Source organism: Poecilia reticulata, linkage group LG1 (assembly GCF_000633615.1).
Source record: "Poecilia reticulata strain Guanapo linkage group LG1, Guppy_female_1.0+MT, whole genome shotgun sequence".
In the NCBI taxonomy this organism is placed as follows: Eukaryota; Metazoa; Chordata; class Actinopteri; order Cyprinodontiformes; family Poeciliidae; genus Poecilia; species Poecilia reticulata.
The window spans coordinates 21,803,652-21,826,277 of record NC_024331.1 but is presented as its reverse complement, the minus strand read 5'-3'; the positions used below and the strand labels follow the sequence as shown (position 1 = coordinate 21,826,277).

The window sequence follows — 22,626 nt, the reverse complement described above, 5'->3', positions numbered from 1 at the left end:
TTCAGCATCAACCTTTGCTGAAGCCACAGTTTAGATCAAAGTAGAACACTAACTGCGAGCAAAATCTTACGTCCTTAATCCTTTTCAGGTTATAGGAGTTTTGCAAAGAAGCAAGAGGATGTCATGTGCAGCTACCAACCAAGAAGAAGAGCTTCAAAACACTCTCCATCTAAACCGTTGGTCCTTTACCATAAAGGTTCATTAGTCACAGAAGATGTGGACCACATTGAGTAAACTGATCAATTTCACACTGACAGTATACATTTTTACAGTTCTATTTCAAAGAGCATTGAACCTCTTACCATTCTATTCACTATTAACTCAGGTCTACATATGACTGGCTTCCAGTGAGGTTTTAAAAAGATAGTTTAAAAACTGTGAAGCATGTAGTTTAAAATCCTTTTAATGAAATGTCAAGGAAAGTGTCAGAGTGAATTTGTATGGAGTACAGTCACCACTGACCTTCCCAAACATCTTCAAATATCTTGCAAGGAAATATTTGTGGTTGTGAAAAACAGACATTCTTGGTGAAGACAGTAGAGCCGGGTCTCTTATCAGTCATATCTCATACACGATACATCATGTATATCAGATAATAAGCTCAGCAGACTCGCAGTTTGAGCTACTTCTCAGTCCTAAGAATGGCTTCAAACCGCATCATGGAGGAGCGTTATTGTGATGACGTTGGGAACAGCAAGGGATTCTTTAAAATTTCCTAATTTCAAGTTGTCAAAATGCAAAGTCAAATTTCTTTTAAGTTATGTTTGATATACACAGCATTTTTGCAACAACATAGTTCATTGAGTGTGCTATAAAATGGCTCAATGTGCCTTGGAAATACATAACAGGTGCAGGCTTGCTTCCTGAGCAGATGCCCTGACTAATTAACCAGCCAGCATCGACCTGTTACTGGCAGAAAAGTACAATATTCTGTCAATCGGCGACTTAAAAATTACAATAGGATGCTGAATGTTATGTTATTGGATTTCATAACTGTCATAATCAATATGTTATAGAGCAGCTCTGAAAATCTTTTTTTTATCATTATTTATTAAATGTATCATCAGGAGTGAGAACTCACATTTTATGAGTAAACAGTAACTAACAGCACGTATTTGGATGCACATGTTTGGGTGCATCAAAGCCTTCAATCAGATCACTGCTTTGATGCATAAACTTAAATAGTCTTGGAATTTCTTCATTTTACATTGGATTTAAATACATGCCTTCTGTCAAAGAATTTGCAGCACACACACACACACATGCAAGCACACACACACATATTTTATATACATATTAGAAATGTGGTACAGCTTTAGAAAACCATAAATTCTTAATCATTAAAAAACTTGGCAGGTCTGTCTTTGAAAAGAAGCATAATTAGGTTTTGGCCAAACATAGTAATTTTTGTCTCTGTATGTACATAAATTAAAGATTTAATTTTCTTCTGCATTTTTCAGAAAGAATATCTACTGTGAATAGATTTTTTTTCTTGCAGCCTTCTTAGATATCTTTACTATGAATAGCAATAGTTAGGGAGAGTGCTGCAGAAACAGCAAGGGAATTTGGTGTTAAAGCAATAGTTTCACTTATTAAAAAAAAAAAAAAGAAAAAAAGCTAGATATTTGATAACCAAAGACCTAACTAACTCAACAATTGGCTCTATCACAGACTTTGCCCAGGGTGTGAATTATTTCAGCTGCCAGTAGGTCACACCCCCACCAGAGAAAAACACCTGGTGTGTTGTTCAGACATGCCAAGACCTTTACAGAAAACTAGCTGGTGCTGTGGGGAAGACAGCAGGCAGGAACAACCTAAAAGCTGCACACACGTGACAGGAATTTGTGTACTTACATTTTCAAACTCTTTTTTTTCTGTTCTCACAGTAGAAAATAAATGTGACGATTTGCAATCCTACAGCAAATGCTGCAAAACAAAATCTGTGTGTCTCCACATGACAAACTTAATAACACTGAATTCTGGATGAAAAATTAATTAAGAATAATGAGTGCTAAATGTTTCAACAGTTTATATCACCTGAGTTCTGCAAATATAAGTGAGATGTTTGTCCCAGGAAACATAAAAAAGAAGAAAAAGGAAACCAGAGAGATTGTGTGTGTGTGTGTGTGTGTGTGTGTGTGTGTGTGTGCGTGTGTTTTTGTGTGTGCACATTTTGGTACTTCAATAATGAAACACAGTCAGTGAAGCCCTTAGTTCTGACAGGTAATATGAACACATTCTCACACAAGCACGCACACATCCACAGCTGTTCACATACTGTTGCAATTGAAAGCTGTCAGTCTGAGACTTCGCCCTCCACAGGGATTTGCACCTGACGACAGCTCCAGGACTTCACTCCTTCTCAGCTCTTTGATATTATCCCTCACCCCCTAGTCTCTCAGCTTCTGTCCTACTGCTGCACTCACCTTTTTACTGCCATCCATGCACACGCAGTGCACACCTGCTGCAAAAACCCTTCAACAGTAAAGAAAAACAAAAACACTAAGTACTAAAGCCCCTCAGTATAATAACAGAACCATGGATGACTCCTGAAATTGATATTTCAGTCTTCTGTTCAGTTCACTGCAAACTGACGGTATCAGTCTAATTGGCAGCTGTCGTATGTTCACTTGCCCAGCTTGTTGTGGCTTGAAAGAAACTGCAGTTGAAACGATTGTGCAGCTGAGACATCTGGAACAGAATCTATTTTTGTGACAAAGACTTTCATTGTTCTCAGATGACTTACTTTTCTTTGTCTGCCGTGGCTAAATGGGATCGTTCATAAATTGGACAACTTTAATTGTGTTTACGCAAGTTAGCTTAATCAGCAGAGGCACCTAAATGGGACCGGGTACATATTCAGCTATCATTTTCCAGGGAAGCTATAATAAGCTCTTACAATACACAAATTAAACCAGATGTTAACATACACCGAACAAAAAGACACATTACTTTTTTTTTTCTTCCATATATAACATTAAATTAGTTCAAACTTGCGCTTAGTCAGTTGCAATTACCAAATCAATCTGGAGAGACTCAGACGGAGAAAGAAAGCAATTAAAAGAGTTTAATGACAAAATGAACATAAAAATAAACACAAAGTCCTTTGGCGTTCAGGCCCCGGCCGGGGACGTCGAGCTGGACTTCGATAAGCTCGATGACCATTCCTGATGCAACATAGGAATGTAGACTCCCCGGGGTCTGTACTGGTGGCGGCGGTCGGAGGAGGATGAGGCCTGAGAGCCGGGAGCAGAAGGTGGAGATGGGGCGGCGGTGGGTTGATCGCAGCTGGTGAGCAGAGGAGGCCATGGGTGAAGGTCCTTTTGAACTGGAGCCCAAACGATGATTGGCTGGAGCGAGGCTTGGAAAAGGTCCAGGTTGCAGAGAGGGAGGCGCTGATTGATGAGGCAGGTGCGACTAGAGAGTCTTCCAGACTGAACTTTTGTCAAGACTCCATTTCAATCTAAATCAAAACCCAAGTGATTATTTTGCCACTTTCTTGAAATGTGGGAGTTTACGTACATTTTCCTAATATATGGTAGATTTGCCTTTAAAATGACGTGGGTCAAACATTTGGGGAATGCTTCAATATCGGCCATCTTCAGAATTTAGATTCTAATTAATAAATTAAACCATTCTATTTCATTAGTCAGTGTAGCGGTTACGCTATGTCAGAACAGAAATTATTTCGCTGTGATTATTGACACTCTTCTGTCTCTTTCCTAAGCAGTATGATGGTTGAAAATATATGTTGTTTATACTTGTATACTTGTATTTGAACAGGCGAACATAACCGGCTTCTAGAAGTAGTTCCTAAGGATAAGCTGAACTGTTGGAAGTCCACACTTGATATATTTACATACTGTATGTATTTTTCCATGATGTCACACAAAGAAGCAGTATGTTTTAGGGATTGCCTTAGCAATGCATTTCACCAAATCCATCTTCAACTCAGAGGACAAACAAAAGATTACAGGCCATATCATTTTTAAATTAAAATGATTTGGCTATTTTGGGGCTATTGCTAATTAGTTCCATAACAAACTACTGACTTGCTAGTTTAGTTTGTTATGGAAAGCAGAGTATTTTGATTCTGTTGAACTTGCTGCATTACACATTTACAAATAAGAGATCTAAGTGTAAATTGTAAGAATAAAAAAAAATCAAAATAAAAAAACAGACAGAAGTTATAAATCCACCCTAAGCTTATAGCTACTTCCATCAGTGCACTTTCAACCAAACAGAAATTTTTTTAAATAAAACAAAATTACCAAAGATCTGATTATATTTTTGTTATCTTTGGTATGTCAAGACATTTTTTAAGTATCAATATGTAGACTACTGTAGGTCCAAAGTCAATGTCAAGCACCACCTATTTTATCTAACCACACTCCTGCCTGAATTTATTTAAAGCTATATTTAAAAGTGCTTTTTGCTTCAATGAGACTCTAAATCAAGCAGAGATTATTCATTGAAATATATAACTTAAAATCAATATATATACATTTAGTGGATGCATATATTAAGAAAAGTTTAATAGTAATGTATCAAATGTAGGTATGCAGATGATTACATCAGTATTAATGCTGCTAAATGTAATTTTTAAATTGAATTACAACATCTACGCAATGCATTCATTCGACACCAAGCTGTGAAATCCCAAGTGGGTGTCATTCACACTCAGACCTCTAGATGGCGGCAAATTGCTTGCGGAGTCTTCGGTGTGTCGAACGTGCATCTCGGCTGCATTTTGCAGCAATGATGAGAAAGAAATGAACAGTAGACAGAGAAAAAAAATCTTTCAAAAGTCACATTTGAATTTGAAATTGAGACATAAGTTGTTAAATAAAACTAGAAGCTTGTAGAGTAAACAAGATTTTTAAAGGGGAAAAGTACTCAGGAACTGTGCATTCGAAAAGGCCCAGTAGTGCAGTGGTAAAGAAACAAGTGATTTGGACCAAAAACAAAGGAACACAACAGGAATTCCAACAGAAAAGCTATGCTCAGGTGATCAGATTGATGAAGCGTGATGACTTAGATAGTAAAGCTTCTGTATCTCTCGTCTGTCTTCCTTATTATCTATTATTGATGTGTTGTTGAAGTCCTGCTGAGTTCCCAGAAACTTCCTGCTATGCCCTAGGTTGTTGCTCCAGTAGAGAACAAGAGATGATGTGTATGTGAGAAGACATTCAGAATGATGTGCCAGCACAGATGTCAAGACTTGAGCTGCAAACCCTTACTAAACTTTATCATTACAGAGGTATTTCCACGCAACATCCCAGGGGAAATGCTCCAAGGCTGTTATAGTTACTTATCAAATCACTTTGGATTGTCTATAAGTTGTGTTCATCTTGATATCATGAATTCTTGTCATCAAAAGTAAATTTTTATATGGTTTGAGTAAAAGATTTACATATTTCCTTTTTTATATTTTTTATTTTTTTACTTATAGTTCTTTCAAAACCCTTTTCAATCAAATCCGATCAAACCCCCTACACGCTCCAGGTGCCACACATAAGATGATTGTTCTTTCTTAGAATCAATAAAGTGTTGAGAAAAGCACTTTCAGCCACTTTAATCTGACAGACCGCTAAACGAGAAACACAGCTGACACAAATTCAGTGGGAAAAAAAAAAGGGTTGACGTACTTTGCCTCACAAAGCGATTGAATCCACAAAGAAAACTCTTTGACATTATGTCAAGCCAGTCAAAGTGAAAAATAAAGCAAGAAAACATCTAAAGTGAGCATCTGAGGATTTATGACTTGAAGCTCAAGCAAGTTCCTCCTCAGTTCTTGGATAAAATTTTGAGGCATCTTACATAAACTTTTTGCCTTTTTGGTTAGATAGAAAAGCTCTTTCAATTGAAGCAAAGACTATTTTTTTGGGGAAATAAGTCTTTTATTTCTCTCACTCAGCTTGATCTAAAAGCTAGCTCAGTTACAAGACTTACGGTCTACACCCTGCCGCTTTGATGTGATTATCTGTCTTTTTGTCTTCTTCTTGGCAGTCTGGTTACACTGTAGCTTTATCTCACCCATTCTCTCTGCTGATTACATAGTGGTGAAGTCGCCTTCCAAGTGCAGCCAGTAAAGCCCGGTCTCAGTTGGTGAGAGATGTAGTCCGAATATATCAGGAGTACTGCAACAACTCTGTTCCCTGAAAAACACCACATGTACAGCAATCCATCACAACAGGGGTTCCAATGTTAGACTAAAGGTTTTTAACAGACACAAACAGTGTTTTAGACTGAAACTTGACAGTTTGCACATTATTGCACCTTCCCAAAGAGATTAATGCAATTCTACCTAAATAGGAAGGATGGGTCTTTAGCCAAGGGAAAAATTAGTTGATAAAATTTAAAGAGCTTCATGCAGGAGTTAAGATGCATGTGTCAAGGCTAAGCATACAGCTCCAAAGCCAAGATGGTTGAACATGCTCTGATGTACTGTACACACCATCTGTCTATTTAAAAGCATTAAAAAGAGGTTGGAATGTTTTGGTTTACTCGGTTTTCCATTGGCTTTTATCATAATTTCCCAGATGAACACAACTGGGAATCAGTATAAAAGGTCCAACAATTTCATCAGCATCACAAAGTTTGTTACATCAGAAGAGAGTAGGTCACTGTGTTTCCTAAACTAGTGTTTTAGTGACTAATGTGCAGTGACAACAATGCTAGAAAATAAAGTGTAGACTTCCATGGCAGTATTTTCACCTTCTGCTTTCAGAACGTCATTGTTCTGAAAGCACAATGACTTTGTTGTGCTTTAGGAGCTTTCCTAAAACTTTGTTTTAGGAAAGCTCCTAAAACAAAGTTTTAGGAGCTTTCCTCAGAGTACATATAAAACCAAAATAAGGTTCTTTTTTGATACTGTGGAGATGTAATATTTTATTATTTCATTGATGTTGTTCGCTCCTTCATGTAAACAGTTCAGTTTCCAAGAAGAAATGAAAATCTGGATAAAGTGCAGCACAGATTTTTTAAAGTTTTGAGTTTATTATCCTGCTCTCAAAACAGGACACACTGTTTAAATGTACTCCAGTTCAGTCACGTCCACTCTATGTTTTGGGACAGATATACTTCATGCTCAGATGATTAATTACATAGACTTTATATCATGTTGTTTTCTGCATAAAAAAATAATCAACTTTAGCTTACAAAAAATATGTAAAAAAATAAAAATAAAAAATAAATCAACTTTTCTGCTTATTTAAAGTTCTTTTCTGTGAAAGTTTACAAGAACAAGAATTTATTTAAAAAAATAAATACATTCAGTACTGACAAAATTACGCTATTACGCCACTAGGTGGTAATGTTGAAACACTCTCTGAAGACGTTACCTCAAAGTATATATCTTGGAAGGGAGAAATATAGGAGGTATTATGTAAATTCCTTTAGAATTGAAACTTAATTTTAAGGACTTTTAAGGGGATATTAACTGAAGACAAGATAATTTGGGAATTGGGATTTTATAGATATTTGGATAAGTGTTTTGAAGTGTATTGTTTAATTACCGTAAACAATGACAAAAGTTAACATACTTCGGTCTCGCTAAGATTATATTTTTCTATTGCAAATGAAACAGCCCTGTTTGTTAAATTAATTTTCTAATTGTTTTTGATTAGAAACAATTGTATGCCAGAACATTCTTGTACAACACCAATCCCAAAACAGATGAGCAATATTTTCTTCGTGTTTTTTTTTTTTTTTTGCAGAAAGTGGCAACACCACTGGTTCAAAAATTATTATTATTATTATTATTATTATTATTATTATTATTATTATTATTATTATTATTATTATTATTATTATTATCTTACAAAAAACATTTGTCTTTCGAAGTAACCAAGTCCACTTCTAGTTTATATTTCCGAAAGCTTTGGACAGATAAAAAATATACGCAAGACGTTTTTCTCTGTCCAATGGAAAATGCGTGATGACGTAGCGTATGATTAGCTGTCGAAAACCGATATATCGAACAAGAAGCGGAAGTCCTGTGAAGAGAAAACATTTGTTAGAAGTTAGTTAGCTAGCTAGCTAGCTGGTATCAACTTATTTCACAATAGAAAAGGCAGAAAATCGCTGATTTACTGGAAGATTAATTTGGCTTTGCACTTTGATTAGTTAGTCCTTTTGGACTAACTGCAGTTTGTTTGCAGGAGGACAAAGCAAAAGGCAGGTACCGTTTACTGACCTAACACTGCATGTGCTAATGCTAGGCTAACTGCTAGAGTACAGTATATTTATTTTACTGCATTCTGCTGTTTGTTTTTCTGTCTAAATTAGAATGTTAAACTGTCTCCCAATGTTGAAGAAGTTAACTGTTTAGGTAATACAGCAGTGATGACAAACGTTAGCTAAATCAACCAGCTTACAGTTCGAGCTCTTACCTTGTTTTTCCTATCAGTTCTTTAGATCAATACCTTTGTGTTTATATCTTAGGAGAATATATGCCCTGTCAAACTACTAATGTTATTTTCTTTAGTTAATCAGAAATGTTTTGGGGGGAAGTTCTCATCTAAATAAACCTCGGGGGGTATTTCCAAATTATTAATCGATTCCAAGGCAAAGCATGGCTAACAGGCTTCATTCGTGATTTTCTTTCCCTTTAGAATTGAATCCTTTGTCTTCGTCATATTTGATTATTTCAGTTGTTATTTTTGGCTCTGGTTTGTTCAGCCTTCTTATTTGGAACGAGGAAGAATAATATATCTCCTTCTCACTCATTATTTTTCAGTAACTTAGTTCTAAGAAGCAAGACTGTTGTAAATTTCACGCTTTTTAAAAAATTTGCAGTAGTTGTATATGTTTGTTTTTTTACTCCTGCATCAATTTGTTTATTTGACAAATGCTTTTAGCTGCTGTAATTTTTAAAATGAAATTTCATTTTTAGTTAACTTTATTACGTATGAGGACAAAAAATCCAACATTTTTGCTTATAATTATATGTTTAATGTACTAAATTGAAAATGTATAGGTTTTCTTTAACCTTGTATAGAGCAATGTATAATAGTCTATGTATTGTGTTGTTATAGTTCTGTGTTTTACCCCTGTTATAAATAATAATTGAAATTTGGAGAGAATGGAGGGAACATGTGATGTGTAAAAGATCAGAGATATACCTCAATTTATTCAAATCTACAATGTTTGGATAGACTTTGCATAATCTGTTTGAGGTGTGAGTTAAACACTTACTACCCAGCAAAATTAGCCATGTTACCATTTTAACATAAATTCATCTGTTCTTTACCTACATTTTGTCTTATTCACAAGTAGTGAATTTGTTGTCTGTAATACATTTTACCTCGCCAGTGGAATAAAAAAACAAAACAAACATGCATCCGAACTGTGGATGGCAGGGCCTAAAATGAGGTCAAGTGGGACTGTTGGAATCTGCAAAGAGCTAATTCATGAACTGAAACATGCATCATCCTTCATCTGAAGGATTTAATTTTTGAACCCAAATTGAAATGTACTTATTGACAATATTGCTGGTTAAGGACAGAGAATTGATACAAATGGTCTGAAATTTGATACTTTTTCTATGGACCTAGAGCCATAAATTAATACAGGAACTCCTACGTTTTGCACAGTATTAAATTAGAGAAGGGAATCTAAAGAAATAGATCAATGAGTTTATGAGGCCAACTGAGTTTTCAATAACTAAGTTTGGATCCATGTTATAGTCACTGTTGTTTAAGATATGAAGTAACGCATAGAAAAGATTTGTCTGGTAAATGCTCATTTCTTTAGGAATGGGAATGGTCTTGACTTTAGGGTAAGCAAAATCTTCGAATAAAGATGCAGCCAATAACCAACAATAATATTTGGAAGATCATTAGAAATAAACCTGGTAAACAATCTCTGAATATGAATTATTCAGAATAAAGCTTTTGGGTGAAGGAGCACTCAGGCTGTGTTGGGGAATAAAACGGGGTTTATCAAATCAGTCATTTGAAATTCGTTGTGTTGATCTGCCTGAAATCTGTTTTGCGTCAAAATACTTATACAATGTCCATGTTTTCTTCCTCCATGTCAGCCGGGATGGATCCAGCTCTGGTTAGAGAGCGTGAGCTGTTCCAAAAGAGAGCTCTTTCCACTCCCGCTGTAGAAAAGCGGCCAGCCGCATCAGAATCTGGATCTCACAAGAAGAAGAAACCCAAAGTAGATAAGGAGAGCTCCTCTGGATCCAAAAACAGCTCTGGTAAGTGAAACATCTCATTTAATCAGTGACTCTTTGAATAAAGCATGAAAGGAAGACATTGCTTAGTCTTGAATGTTGTTTTTTTTTTAACATACTATCTCTGTGATGGATGTCTGTGATATTATACACATCCACATTAAGAAAGATTCCCATTCCTGTGTAGGCGATTGACAGATACTAAATGCTCCATTGGGCTGTAAGGTTATATTTTACACTTTAGAAATGCAAGACTGCTATTATTCCTAGCTTTTCTGTTCTGTCATCTAATACATTTCTGTCAGTGACACATTTGTTGACCAGTGGTGAACAAAAACTCAAGATAAGCTGATTATGGTCACTTTCATTGCAGAACCTTTAGTTGTAATAAAAACATTGCAGTGGGAATACATTGATTGGCACCTCTGGTAAAAAGCCTTAAAATAAGTTTGTGTTTCATTGCAGTAGCTCACATGCTGCTGCAATGAAAAATCCCATGTTAAGCAAAACTGTTTTAAAGAAAATCCTTGGTGGTCCACTTGGCAAGAGGACTGTAATTAGTCAATGACATTCCACAAGTTGGGAACGCACAAGAGGAGGGAGCTTTGATTGTTTCTTCTTTCTGCAATCTGTAGATCATTCATAATTTTCATCCATCTGTTCTGCTGTCTTCTTGCTTATTGTCACATGTTTTTTGTTTTAAAGGATTTGTATGTCAGAACTGGCAAGGTCATGGAAGAAGTTTGATTTTTGTGTTTGATGAACCTCCTCTTTGCTTTCTTGGCCACTTGTCTTGTATATTATGTTGACAGATCTGATAACCACTCATTTTAAGTTTGCTAGTAAAACCCACCAGATTTTTTTGAATGTTTAAATGATGGAATTCACTCTTCCCAGACTCTTTGGAAGAGTAACAAGCTCATGGCATCCCAGATCTTCTACCGTATTTAACAGTCCACATAAACTGGCTTTCCACTTATGCATCCTTTATTTCATTCTCCATCTCAGTCTGAGTCTCATCTGACCACAGGCCCAATTTACATTCCCATTAGGGCTTTTTCCTTGCAACTGTCTCAGACAGTTTCTATGCGGATTCTACATAGCAACAGTGAACTTGGAGAAATATTTATTTCTCCAGTCATCCTTATCTCTGTGTGTGGTGGTAGGACAGAAATTAATCTGTGTCTAGCCTAATGACCTTTAGCCAATATAGGCTTCTGTGTCATGTAATTTATTTTCATATTTATAACAAAATTCTAAATTAAAACAATGGTTGACATACATGTGTTTCAAATAAATTTTAGTGGGATACTAACAGTTGTGCCACCTTAAAAAAAAAAAAATTAAGATATTTTAGTAGGTATAACAATATGAAGTGCTTTGCACAATGGTACAAAACAGTGAGTTGTCAAACAGAACTCCATTAGTTTGTCTTGTCTTGTGTGTTCCTTCTGTCTGATTTCTCCAGCAGTCCTGGCAGCTTTTGAGCCATTTAGACTGAAAAATGTTGCTTAGCAACCACTTAGAACCAGGATGTTGCTTTGGAACACCATATTTTATCAACCAGCACATTTTATCGATAAGGCAATTCAAAGTGCTTCACATGATGAAAACATGAAACAAGGAAAAAAGTGGCATAATAAAGGATGGTCAATGAGGGAAATCATGGTTTCAGCATTTTGCAGTTTTCTGGCAGAGTGTTCCAGATTAGAGGAGAATTAAAAACTCAACAATGCTTCTCCATGTTTAGTTCTGATTCTGCCAATGCATAGTAGACTAAAGTCAGGGGACCTAAGATTGATATGACAACAGGTCTTTTAAAGTATTTTCTTATTAAGCCATTCACTGATTTATAAACTAAAATATTTGAAAGTCTATTCTCTTAAGTTACAGGGAGTCGCTTTAGAACTTGGGTGATGTGCTCTATTTTCTTACTTTTGATGAGGACGTGGGCATTCTGGATCAGCTGCAGCTGTCCGGTGTTTTAGAGACCTGTGAAGAAGACGCTGTTGCAGTAATCAGTTTGGCTGCAAAGCCTGCAGTTCAATTTATGTTTCATCATGACTGAAATACATTGCTTTTCTTTTCTTTTCTTTTTTTTTTTTGGACACCAAGTAATGGCGACACACTTTTCTGTGAAGTGGGACTTTATTAAGAGAAAAATGACTTTGACATTGCATTTCAATAACACGCTCTGACAGACTGTGTTGTAAATGAGCTCTTAATATATGATTTGCAGACAGATTGGCTCAACAAGCTTTGGAAAGCTTACATCAGTTTTTTTGTTTTTTTTTGGTTTTTTACAACAGGAATGGGAGCTTTCCATTGGAAACCTTACAAATTGTATCATTGATCCCTTTTATTTACACACACACAGTTCTGACAAAATAATCCCACACAATTTACATGCCAAGCAACAGTCAGTTTTTAAACAGTGATTTAAAAAGCCCACATCCTTTAGTGAGAGTTAGGCAGTTTGTGGTAAGGCATATGGAATGACACAATAAAGTAAATGACAGATCAGCTACAAAGCTTGTGTTGAGCTAAAGAAGCAGTGCTATTTATATAGGTAATGTATAACATGTGGAAAAAAGCACGCTTGCTTTCCAAAGCTGATATGATGATTAACATCACCATAAGTTTGGCATGCAAACAGATGGACCCTTTGAGTTGGAAAAATGATCCACCAAATAAGCTGTTTATCTTTTTATTACTTTGAAAGAAGTGTTTTGGGCAAAATTCTCAGCTCTCATGCTTTCAATTTCACTGAGACATTCTTAAATTGGGTGGAGAGAAAAAAAAGAACAGAAATCAAGGTCTCATTATTTATTGTTACACTACTCCTCACTGTCCAACAGTTTCAGTCCCCTTTTTCTTTTTTTTTTTTTTTTTTTTTTTTTTTTTCAAAAAATTCCCAAAATTCATCTTTGCTCATCTCTGTTGCCTCTATACCACTTCAGTGTGGGACTCTGGCTCCTTGCAGATATTGGTCATGAGCTTGCTGCAGCTTCCTGGGCCTTCCTCCTGTAGTTGGTGGTGTGTTTTCCCCTTAGTGCAGCACCCACAGTCAAGTAGCTCATAGAGCACAGCCAAGGCAGCCAGGGAGAGGACGGTGAGGATGAAAAGCAGAAGGATGACGAAACAGGCAACATTCCAGCCATCATGGAAAGGGTAGACCTCTTGGACCTGTAAGGAGACTCGGGACAGAGGGATGGCCTCAGGGAGACTACTTGGGTGGATAGTGGTTGTGTTGTTGGCCATGTTTTCTGGTTGGAGACAAAAGCATGAAGAAGATGTATTGTTGTGAAATTATGTGCTTAGTTTTCATTTCTTTAAAAATAAGTAAGAAGGAACTGTTTGGTGATACTGTATTGCAGTGAAAAGTTATGGTTTTACCATATGACTATCATTGAACTTTCAAGAAAATCCCTATGATAGAGATTTCAGCCGTTCGGCTTTGATCAGCTTACCAGAACACAAAAATCTGATATCTTCCCGATCTAGGAATTCACCTGGTTAAACACTGCTTGCTCGTATTGAATTCTCAATATGTTAGAAATTAGCTCAGGATGAGATTCGTCTTACAAGGAAAATGTTGTACTTCACCAATGGCGGGGAGGAGAGAGAGAGAGAGAGAGACTTTCATCACATAACAGGAAGGCTTAATAGTACAGCAAAGATGTTCTGTTTTATTTTCCACCCTCAGCTTGTTATGAAACTAGCAGAATTTGTGAATATTGCCAGTCTTTTGGAAATTCCAAAGTTAAAGTACAGCTTTACATTCTACAAAGACTGCTAAAGTAAAGTTTACTAACTAATATAAGATAATGAAGATTGGCTCAATTGTCAACGCTGTAAATTATTTGGTTTCACAAATAATACTAAAAGGTTGTTTAACAGCAACTTCTCTTTCACACAGTCTCTGCTTATATATAATATAAACTAGAGGTGTGCCGATCGATCGGCCACCGATCATAATCGGCCGATTTCTGTGAAAGTGTATGATCGGTGATCTCTTGTTGCCGATCACACAAACCGATCACCTGCTTCTCATTTCTCAGCCTGCCTGTGCAGCTGGTCTCCTCTTTCCTTCACACTGCGTAAACGCGCAGCAACAAATCCTAAGCGATGTGGAACTATAACGCACTAAGTGACTGGGGAAGTTTGCGTGTTGCGGTGGAAAACACGCATCAACACGACGAATCTAATATGGCATAAAAACAATGCCATACTTGAGGAGTTTGGCTACATCGAGGCTCACTGCAGTAAAAAGACGTATGGAGGATCAGACAGCAAGTAAAGCAGCGCACAGCTACAAACACTCACCCGGATTAACATGACGGTCAGAAAGCTAAACAAATAACCCGCAAAAATATTTAAGTCTTCGAGCTGCGATGTAAGACGCTGGTTCTGCTCTTGCTGTTGAACCGCTGCTCTGCGCTACAAGTAGTAATATTTCACAGACGGAGCGCCGCTTCTGCTCCACCTGGTAGTGACTCTCACACCGAACCTCTGTTTAAAGCTGCAGCATCTAACTTAAAAAAAAAATAAATTTTACATACATTTTAAAACTTTCGCTGTCCTAACATGAGACAGATAATCTCTAAAAAAATAATCGATCTCCTCCCTGTTCTGCATAATTACTCTGCTCAGTCAGAAACAGCCACTCAGAACTAGCAGTAATCAGCTAGCCGCCATGCTATCAGGAAGTTTTCATTCAGTAACTCGGGATTGTTTATTGTAATGGAACCTGTATTTGCCTTTGAATGTTAAGTTTTATACTTGAATTTTTTGGCAATGTTGAGAGGTTTTATTTTGGCTCTTTGCATTATTTAGCCTCTTCAGATCCGTCATATGTTTTCAGTCTGTTAAAGATATTATTGATAGCAGTACAATTTGCACAATACCTGTTTTGTTTTGTTTTTTTCTTGGAAAAAGCTATTCAAAAGCTTTTATCTAAATTAAGGTGAATTCAGGGTTCCTTTTTCCACATAATGTAACGGTAGTGATTATGATTAAAAAAAGAATAATTATGTGATCGGTATCGGTGATCGGTATCGGTGATCGGCCCTCGTGGATGATCGGAATCGATATCGGCAGGAAAAAACCTGATCGGCACATCTCTATTATAAACACATTTTCTCATCGGAAAGTATTTGAATCGATCAACATTTTGGTAGCCTTGTGTAAAGCAAGTTATAATGGATATTTGCAAAAATAGTTTGTATAGTTTTTACAATATAGGTATTGTATCTAAGGAACTGCATTGTTAAATTAGGAGATGTTCAGTAGCCATATGGTTAGACAAATTGTCTCTCATCAGTCGTTCTTTTAGCCATCGCCAACCACTTTGAAACACTCTGAGGTGTGCAAGGATTTCTGCCCACACACACGCGCACACACACACACACACACACACACACACACACACACGCACGAGTGCGCAATCATGTTCCTGACACACACAGAGAGAGAGAGAGAGAGAGAGAGAGGTAGCTGACCCAGATTGCTGACAGATAGAAAACACTGAGCAGAGGAACTAAAGTGCTTGTCTCTTTCCCAGTTTTCTTAGATTACATTTCCTGTCCATTTCCTCCTTGAGCTTCCAACTCATTCTGGTGTTACATGTGAAACACCTGCTTTAATGCTACAGAATAATAGTAGAAGGGCCTGTAAATGTATCTTTAGAGCTTCTTGTTATCTGAAATAACTCTTAGCGCCCTCGCTTCAGTTCTCTTAAGGGGTTGCATTTTTGATTCGAAGGCCGTGTTCAATAATTTATTCTGCACCACTTACTTCCACCTCTTAGGATTTTGTGGCCTACATCCAGTCTTTACTTTTCATAAAGATCTGGCCGGCTGATATTGATTTTTAGATGTCTATAATATTAGGAAAAAATACAATGTGGGATAAATATTTAAATAACTTAAGTGTTAGTACTGATCTGCTTTTGCAAGAAAAGATCAAATTAATTGTTTCTGCTTCCATAAGCCACCTTTGTTGTTTTTTTTATAAACTTTCTGGTAGATTTTATAGAACTAGAAGAAGATAAAAGATCACTCTTTGCCAGGGGTGAAAGTAGTTATTATTGGGGGTACTGTGAAAAAAACAATATATATATTGTTATATATGTGTGTGTGTATGTATGTGTATGTGTGCTTTGGAGTTTCTGTGCTGATTTTCTCGCGAAGCGATAAAAGCTGGGTAGCTCTTGAATTGCTACAGAATGGAGCTGTATTTCCTCCTTCAGCCCACTGGCTGCAACGTTGACACATTGAGATACTATGAGACCTAAATTCTGAACATCATGGCATGGAGTGCATCCCAGTTTTTCATGTCTGGCATATAACCATTCGTTTTAGCTTTTAAACTGGTTCTATTGATCCTGTGTCCAGACAGATGAATTATCAGTAGCCTAACATCATGACCTGTTTGTTCTGAAGATCCTGCAGCTTCCACTTCTCTTCCTAACATGGCACCTCCTCACCCTGACTCTCATACTGAGGAGGAACCACAGAGCTCTGTTAGGTTAAAAGCTCATCTTCTGAAGTTGGGATATTTTTCCTCCAACAGGTTCCAAAGGAATCACCTCAAACCAGATGTTGGACTGGATTTTATTTCAATGTCATTTGTGAATGTTAGAACCTCATTTTCAACAGTGGAGCTATAAAGATTGAAAAAGGTTATCATTTTGGGGAAGATCTCATCAACATCAATGTTTCCACTAAATAAGAGCCAAAAAAAATTGTTTGATAACTTTATCAGGATGGGTTAGGAAAAGCCTCTCAGACTCTGAGCCCGATAGCGCCAAACAATTTTTAATATTAGACAATTAATTTAATTTCACATCATTATCGCGGTAGAAGCCATTTGTTTGTTAAACATATTTACCGTGTTTGATGTTTGTTGTGAATGACATATAGTCACAAAGAACGAGGTAATTAGTCCAAGTTTGTCGTTTATTGAAAGTTCAGAAACTACAGCGGCTGTAATGCGCCACATCAAAGGTAAACAAAGGTAAAGCAACCTGAACAGGTGATCAACTCAAAACCACTCCTACTTTTTTACTCTCCTTCTCTCTATGTCATTTAAGCACAGCGGTTGCCATGGCAACCTCCTGCACTCCACAAGCCGACCAGAGATTACGTTAAAAACATAACATTCAGTCCGTTACGATATTAGGTTTTCAGGCTTGATATTTATTTTGCGATCACAGCGGTGGTTGATTAGTTAATCTTAAACTCCTGCTCTGCTCGTTATTTTGGTAATGGAACCGAAACACACAGAATTGCGCAACACCTTGTTGAAACAATAACCACTGAGATTATTGTTGTTGGATCATTAATTTGAACACCTTTTGTTGATTTTTTTTTTTTTTTGTTCTTTAATAAAGTTACGAATGTTTTGGTAAGGAGTGAGAGGAAGGCGTGCTGGTCTCAGCGTCCTGATGGCGTTCAGTTTGTCACCTAATGCCGAGATCGACTCAAAACCTTCCGTGATCGACATATTGCACCTCTGCTCTAGCAAAGCACAAAGAGTTCAGAAACAATATGAAATGGGGAAAAAAGCTATTTATTAAACGATTAAGTCGTGTTTTAGATTGTTCTTGAAAAACTAATCAGTCATGGCTGATTAGTGGGCGAACTCACAGCTGCACAGTGAATCCGTTGATTCTTTACAGCAGACAGCCGCTCCCCTCTCTTGCAGGTACTGCGTACCCCCGCTAAATCTTTTAGGGGTACGCAGTACCCTGCCGTACTCCCTTACTTTCACCCCTGCTCTTTGCACATTGATAGCTATTTATTCACTTTGGAAGTAGAGGTGACATCACACTATGAAAGAGATGTCACTTTAAAACGGTTATTTTAATGGCTTCCTTGGTCTTTGCTTCCAGTTGTAAACGTAGGTGTTTATAACTAATGATGAAAATGACTGACTTTGACTCAGTAAAGACATCTGCTCTGAAGAGTGTTCTAACTACTGCCTAGGGCTCTGGTATGATGGTTCCACCTATTTATTTAGTTTTAGACCATCCAGTCAGCACTTGGTGTTAATGATTACATTAGTTAAAAACTTGAGTTAAAACAAACTCTGGCCATTATGTATGGGAATTTATCTTATCGTTTATCATAAGAAATATTATAAGAATTTTAATTTGTCATAATGATAAAATTCCAATGTTTGAAAATCCTCAAAACTGACTGTATTGTGGCATTTCTCGTTGAATTTTCCGCTGTCAGTTTCATAATGAGGTCAATAAATTAAAGTTACTGTATGCGGTTTAGTGATTTTATTTCATCAATTGATCATCGTTAATATCCTAGACCTAGTTGCACGTTTATTTTTCTGTATTATTGAGATCTGGCATAAGCTTTTGTGTGTGCGCTTTCTTTCAGTTAATGCAATTTTAACTTTATAATCCATGTCATATCAATTTCACTCAGATTCATTGCCATGGCAACAACCTCACAGACTAACCTTAGCTGACCTCCTTCATCCCCCCCGCATGTTTCCAGCTTGATATTTCTGGTTTCCAAACCATCATTAGGGGACACTTTGGCTCCCTGCAGCATCTGCCACCAACCCCCCCTTTGCGAGAGCCCCACCCCAGCCATGGTTAGTAGCTGTTGCAGGACTACGTAATGCTCTCTCAAAATTGGCCGCCACTCAGAAAAAAACCCACACATTCCTGATGGTGTTTTCCTGGCCATCTCTTCGCCGATTTTACCCCCATCACTGGTTTGTCGTAACCGCAGCAGTTTCCTCAGAGCTGTGTGTTCTGACAAACGCAGACATGACGCTCATGAACGCCTGCGCAGACGCAGAAACGGATATTCTGGTGCTTGTTATTCAACCAGAGAAGAGTGCAGACTGGTCCATGTTTATTTAATCCTCTCTGTGCGTGCGTGCGTGCGTGCGTGCGTGCGTGCGTGCGTGCGTGCGTGTGCGTGTGTGTGTGTGTGTGTGTGTGTGTGTGCAAGCAATTTTGGCCTTACTATTGCATCTGACGGCTAAAGGTTTTAAATGTAATTTTTTCATTGCTATTATTTAGAAATGCTGCAGTTTTAAAGAACATTAAGCGAAATAGATTTGATTTGTAAATATGAATTTGCTGCATTTTAACGTTTGTGATTCAGCAGCTTAAAAAACACCTACCACTAGTCCTAAGATTGAAACCAACAACAGTTTTTGTTTTCAGGTCAGGCAGTGGGTTGTTGTGATCGGTTCATGTCAAACATGATTCAGACTACACTTTATCTGGAAAAAAAATATATACCAACTCACCTGCGTGTCTGGCTCAGCCTCTTAAAGATGCTGGATAAAAGATGAGCTCCCTTGTTTTCAGTTCTCCCCCTGTCTCTTGGATCTTCCCCTCGCTCACACTCGCACATCAACCTGCTCTCCTCGGCACACTCATGCACTTTCAGCCTTCGCTCGTGCACCCGCTCTCCTCCTCCGCCACTCCTTGCAGCTCTTCATGCATCTCCTGAACAGATCAGGCTTCTCCCCGTCATTGGCTCTTTCCCTCCGCCCCTGCTCCCACACCATTCGCTAGCAGAGCTGTCAGAAATTCGCTGTTCTGCCCACTGTTCAGTTAACAGCCACAGAGGCTCCTTCCCACACCGTGAGTCATTTATAAATCGGTGTCTGTTTTGAACCGTGATTGGTCAGAGCTCACTTCAGGGAGGTAGTGAAGGGTGTTGTGACTGGACCATAGCAGATATTAGACCCATTTTATTGAAGTTCATGCAGTTCAAACTAGATCTTTTTCTCTCCTGGATCCCTTAGAAAATGATATCCAAATTGTACCCAAAAAATACTCCTACTCATATTTTCAGGCAGAGCCTTGTAAATACATTAAGTTTTTAGTTTGACTGCCAAGACTGCTCAGCCACAGTTATGTTAATATTAATATTTAATCATTAAGTTTGGAAACACACTTATGTTGCATGTGAAAAATAATACATAATAACATTTCCCCCAAATTTCAAAATTTTCTGTTATTTTTCCCAAGCCACCTGGGCCAAATCCACCTCACATTAGCTATTTCTATGAACCTCCTGAAATATTATTTTATAGGTCAAATTAAATTATTTTTTGTTCGGATAGGTCCAAATGACATCAGTGTGAAAAGATGTTAAATATTATAACAATTTTAAGAATTGCTAATCAAATGTAGAGAAAGTTAGAATATTTTACGTTAATGTCACTGTGGACATTCATGACTTTGATGTGACGCAAAATGAAAAATGTGTTTCTAAATTTTGTATTTGTTGCAACACAGTTTCAGAAAGCTGCAACACTTCACCTAAACGTAGCTTTTTTTTATAGCAGAATATCAGACGTTTAACTGAATCAACCCACATTTCATTACATTTTGGAAAAAAGCACTGCATTGATTTTTAAAAATTTTTCACTATAAGAAACATTTCACACATTTCGTGTATTATATCGACTGTGCTTATTATATAATGGTTTCTGTTTTTTTTTTTTTTTTTTTTTTTTACTGTTTTTGTTTTTTTCTGTATTCCACAGAATCTGCAAATGGAAGCATTAACAGCAAAGCAAGCGCTGGGTACAAGTTTGGCTGCCTGGCCAAGATTGTCAACTACATGAAGGTAAGCACGTGTTTAAAAAGAGCATTAGTAGGCTTCGTGTAGATTTGAATGTTTTTGGGTCAAATGTTTTTATGTCATTCCTAATTGCATGAAAAGTGTTGAGATCAGAGTCGGGCTGGCTCAACACTTCCTACACCACCATTCATTTTTTATTATCCAGTCATCTCCATCACAGCTTCATAAAAAAGTCTATTTTTCGGGGGTGATCATATCAGCAGGATGAGTCAGACTTGTCCACTGTGTAACATTTGCTCTCGAGTCTTTCTTTGGGTACATAAACAGCTTGTTTATCATTCTGCGGCTCTGCAGAAAGGCAGCGATCTTCTGTCTGCGCTGTGACTCATCTTTTTTTTTTTTGCTGAACTCGCATATCACTCGACAGATTTCTTTTTAATGCTTGTATTTTTGTGCCATCTGTTGATGCGAGTTTTAAAAGCTGCAAAGCACCCTGACATTTTAGCTGCCAACTTGCAGAAGACATTGCTGAATTGGTCAATGGTTTGCAATGAAGATATTTTAAAAAGTAAAATAAATACTGTGAAATAGTTTTGTGTTAGCAGGTGTTTCTCCTACATGTTGTTTTAACTTTGCCTGATCTTTGTCCTGTTTACAGACGAGGCATCAGAATGGCGACACCCACTTCCTGACCCTTGATGAGATACTGGATGAGACCAAACTTCTTGACATCAGTCTGAAACAGAAACAATGGCTAATGACTGAGGTGTGCTCCTGTCATGTTCAGGGTCAACGCAGCTCTTTGTCACCTCAAGAAGAATTGGTTCTTTCCTCAAACATTCCTCATAAACTTTATCCTACGTTTAAAACTGATTCTTTACATTTACATCATCTGTGTAGAAATCCTAAACCTTTACAAGTCGCTTGCTTCCAATGTTGTATACTTTTATTTTTTAAGGGTATGGATGTTCAGGCCGTCCAAAGTTATCATTTATTAATAGACTTGTGATCCAATACCTTTCCAGTTCATGATTTTTGCAACTTTGTTTTGAATAAATGTTGAGTAAAATGACAACAGCTTTACATGTAAGTACATCTTTGTCCCAAACTTCAGGCCTTGGTCAACAACCCAAAAATTGAGGTTCGTGACGGAACGTATGGGTTTAAGCCCAAATACAACCTGAAGGACAAGAAGGCTTTATTGAGGCTGCTGGACAAACACGACCAGCTGGGGCTGGGGGGAGTGCTGCTGGACGATGTGGAAGAGGGACTCCCTAATTCTGCTAAGGCTATCAAGGTAATTTAAAGTCAATTATATGAGAGAAGATAACAATTGGCATAGCTACTACAAATGGTGACTTCCAAAAGTTTTTACGCCTCTTCCTATTTTGTCACGTTCCAACCATATAAATGCAAATGTTCTGTCAAGGCACAAGGGGTTTGTTAGAAACTGTGTGTGAAATGAAGACCAAGAAACGCACTAAACCAAAAAATGTGTCTAAGGTCAAGAGGCATAAATAGTTCTGCAGGGGGCTAAAAACTCAATTGTCTTCCACAGGCTTTGGGGGATCAGATTGTATTTGTAACAAGACCAGACAAGAAAAAGATCTTGTTCTACAACGACAAGCATTGCCAGTTCGTAGTAGATGAAGGTGAGAATTTTTCTTTATTATTATAAGTTTGCCTCTGAACCAGCAGACTTTGACTTCTCATTTTATTTTTGTTGTTCCTCACTTTGCACTGCAGAATTTCAGAAGCTGTGGAGGAGCGTGCCAGTGGACTCCATAGATGAAGAGAAAATCGAAGAGTACTTGAAAAAACAGGGCATCTCTTCCATGCAAGAGACTGGACCAAAGAAAGTGGTCAGTT

The 22,626-nt window shown here is 37.4% G+C and overlaps 2 protein-coding genes across 3 annotated transcripts in view; one reads left to right on the top strand and one right to left on the bottom strand.

Moving 5' to 3' along the window:
* The first annotated feature begins 7,969 nt into the window (after positions 1-7,969).
* Positions 7,970-22,626, top strand: part of gtf2e2 (general transcription factor IIE, polypeptide 2, beta) — a 15,466-nt gene continuing 809 nt past the window's right edge. The window contains exons 1-7 of one of the 2 annotated variants that reach the window (XM_008416898.2): positions 7,970-8,178; positions 10,043-10,207; positions 20,720-20,802; positions 21,416-21,523; positions 21,872-22,054; positions 22,316-22,409; positions 22,504-22,619. In XM_008416898.2, coding sequence (XP_008415120.1) covers positions 10,048-10,207; positions 20,720-20,802; positions 21,416-21,523; positions 21,872-22,054; positions 22,316-22,409; positions 22,504-22,619 — 744 coding nt within the window. In that variant the 5' untranslated portion in view covers positions 7,970-8,178; positions 10,043-10,047. Of the gene's footprint in view, positions 8,183-10,042; positions 10,208-20,719; positions 20,803-21,415; positions 21,524-21,871; positions 22,055-22,315; positions 22,410-22,503; positions 22,620-22,626 lie in introns of both variants that reach the window. The other variant, XM_008416907.2, reaches the window with a different exon arrangement.
* On the bottom strand, positions 12,313-19,685 carry smim18 (small integral membrane protein 18). The gene is made up of 2 exons (XM_008416884.2): positions 19,469-19,685; positions 12,313-13,449 (listed from the first exon to the last, which is right to left on the bottom strand). Exon 2 carries the CDS (start codon positions 13,442-13,444, stop codon positions 13,130-13,132), a length of 315 nt encoding a protein of 104 aa, XP_008415106.1. The 5' UTR covers positions 13,445-13,449; positions 19,469-19,685; the 3' UTR covers positions 12,313-13,129.